At 37.6% G+C, this 1,961-nt stretch overlaps 1 protein-coding gene across 4 annotated transcripts in view; it reads left to right on the top strand.

The window, feature by feature from the left end:
- LOC106871861 (transcription factor GATA-4) overlaps nucleotides 1-1,961 on the top strand; it is a 65,040-nt gene that overhangs the window by 49,472 nt on the left and 13,607 nt on the right. For 3 of the 4 annotated variants that reach the window (XR_001409706.1, XM_014918595.2, XM_014918594.2), the window contains exon 5: nucleotides 266-374. Coding sequence is in view for 3 of the 4 variants with exons in the window: in XM_014918595.2 (XP_014774081.1) it covers nucleotides 266-374 (109 nt within the window). In the remaining variant the exon portion in view is untranslated. Of the gene's footprint in view, nucleotides 1-265; nucleotides 379-1,961 lie in introns of all 4 variants that reach the window. The other variant, XM_014918596.2, reaches the window with a different exon arrangement.

Raw genomic sequence — 1,961 nt, forward strand, 5'->3', positions numbered from 1 at the left:
CACATACAAAAATATACACTCTAATAGGTAAAACACACGCATACATATACATGTTTGCATATTTATATACATATATATGTGTGTGTATGTTTATATACACATACAAACCTCTAACAGGCAAAACACGCACATCCGTTTACATTCCAACCTTTATACAGTTGCACGTGAGCGAGGATGTATCATAAAACTTATCGAAATAATCGGGTTTTTTTTCTTTGCTGTAATTCCCTCTACTACGTTTTTTTTTTTGTTTTGTTTTTTTTAGGTGAACAGACCTTTGGCCATGAAGAAAGATGGTATTCAGACGAGGAAACGGAAACCGAAAAATCTAGCTAAATCCAAAACTCCGATAAAATCCGAACCATCCCTCAACGGTATGTAAGTTCCTCTTTCTTTTTCTGTTATTCTGTGAGCCATTATTTCTTTATTCTTTTATGTATCACTTTGACTAGCCTATTTTGGTCTGCTATAGTTTCGGAAGAAGAAACAAGAAAAACTGATAGTCATTCAAGAGGTCATGGAATGTCCAACGAAAGAACTCTGCAAAATAGCTAATAGTTATAACAAAGATCAGGGGAAGATTATCTGGCACTTTACGTTCTGAATTCAAATCCTGCTGAGGTCAACGTTACAATTCGTCCTTACGAGGCTGAAAGATTGCTATGGTAAAGTACTGGGGTCAATATAATCCTCAAATTCTTTCCCCTAATGCTGTTGGTGTTGTGCCATAATTTGAAACGGTTACCAGCAGCAGCAGCAGCAGCAGTAGTAGTAGTAGTAGTAGTAGCAGTAGTGGTAGTAGTAGTGTTTATTGACAAATTGCCATCCTAAATATAACAATAAAAAGAAAGGATTATAGGAAGAAGTGAATGGTGAATATGCTGGTTGGATTCCCAGTGTGACAATTTATAAAGTATTTTCGCGTGGGGAGAACCACCCAACTATGATTGTAAGGCAGAAGTAAACAAGCTATACAATGCGAATTAGAATATGTATACACACGTAAATTTCGTTTCGCCTTAATAGATCCATCTACCTCTTTTCCCTAACACTGTCTTAAATGCTTTAAGCTAAACTTCTTTTCTTAGAGTTGTACATTTCTGGGATTCTGCCGCTTTACTCATTCCTGTTTTTCATCGATTGGTATATTCATGTTCGAATCTACAGGAATACATTGGTTTAAAACTCTAAGCACAAAGCCAGCTATATCGGGAGAGAGTGAAAGTCGATTATATCGACTACAGTGCTCAACTGGTACTTATTCAATCGACCTCGAAAGGGAGAAAGGCAATGTCGACCTCGCCGGCATTTTAATTCAGAGTATAAAGACGGATAAAATACTGCTAAACATTTTGTCCGTTGTGCTAGCGATTCTGCCAGCTCCCAGCCTTAATCTGCGCGATCACACTAAAAATAAAGTGGCAATTTATCATTTTTATTTTCCATGTTCACCGGACACATATGTATGTAAATATGTACGTATATAGATCGATCGATCGACCCATCGATCGAACGATAGATAGATAGATAGATAGATAGAGAGATAGATAGATAGATACATTTCTTTTATTAGCCACACAGGGCTCAACGAAGATGGGACAAATACAATGTAGAGCTTTTCTTTTTGGGAGGGGGAAGGAAGGAAAAAAAAAGTGGTGGTGTCGATCAAAAGGGATCGTAGGAAGGGAAAACGGGGGGAGTTCGATCAAAAGGGATCGAAAAAAAGAAAAAAAAAGGAAAGGCCGATCAATAGGGATCGTGTATCACACAGTAATGTTCTCGTGTAAAAGTGGGGAGGACAGTTTAGGTTTAGCTGTGGAAGGAAAAGCCTACGGAAAAGCCCACGGAAAAGACCACGGTAACCTTGGTCAATATTCTCATTGAAGAAACTATAACAGTAAGTGACTCTCTTTTGCCTTTTTGTTTTTTGTTTTTTTCTTGTTCATAGGGTTATGCTCAAG

This window comes from Octopus bimaculoides, chromosome 4 (genome assembly GCF_001194135.2).
Source record: "Octopus bimaculoides isolate UCB-OBI-ISO-001 chromosome 4, ASM119413v2, whole genome shotgun sequence".
Taxonomy (NCBI): Eukaryota; Metazoa; Mollusca; class Cephalopoda; order Octopoda; family Octopodidae; genus Octopus; species Octopus bimaculoides.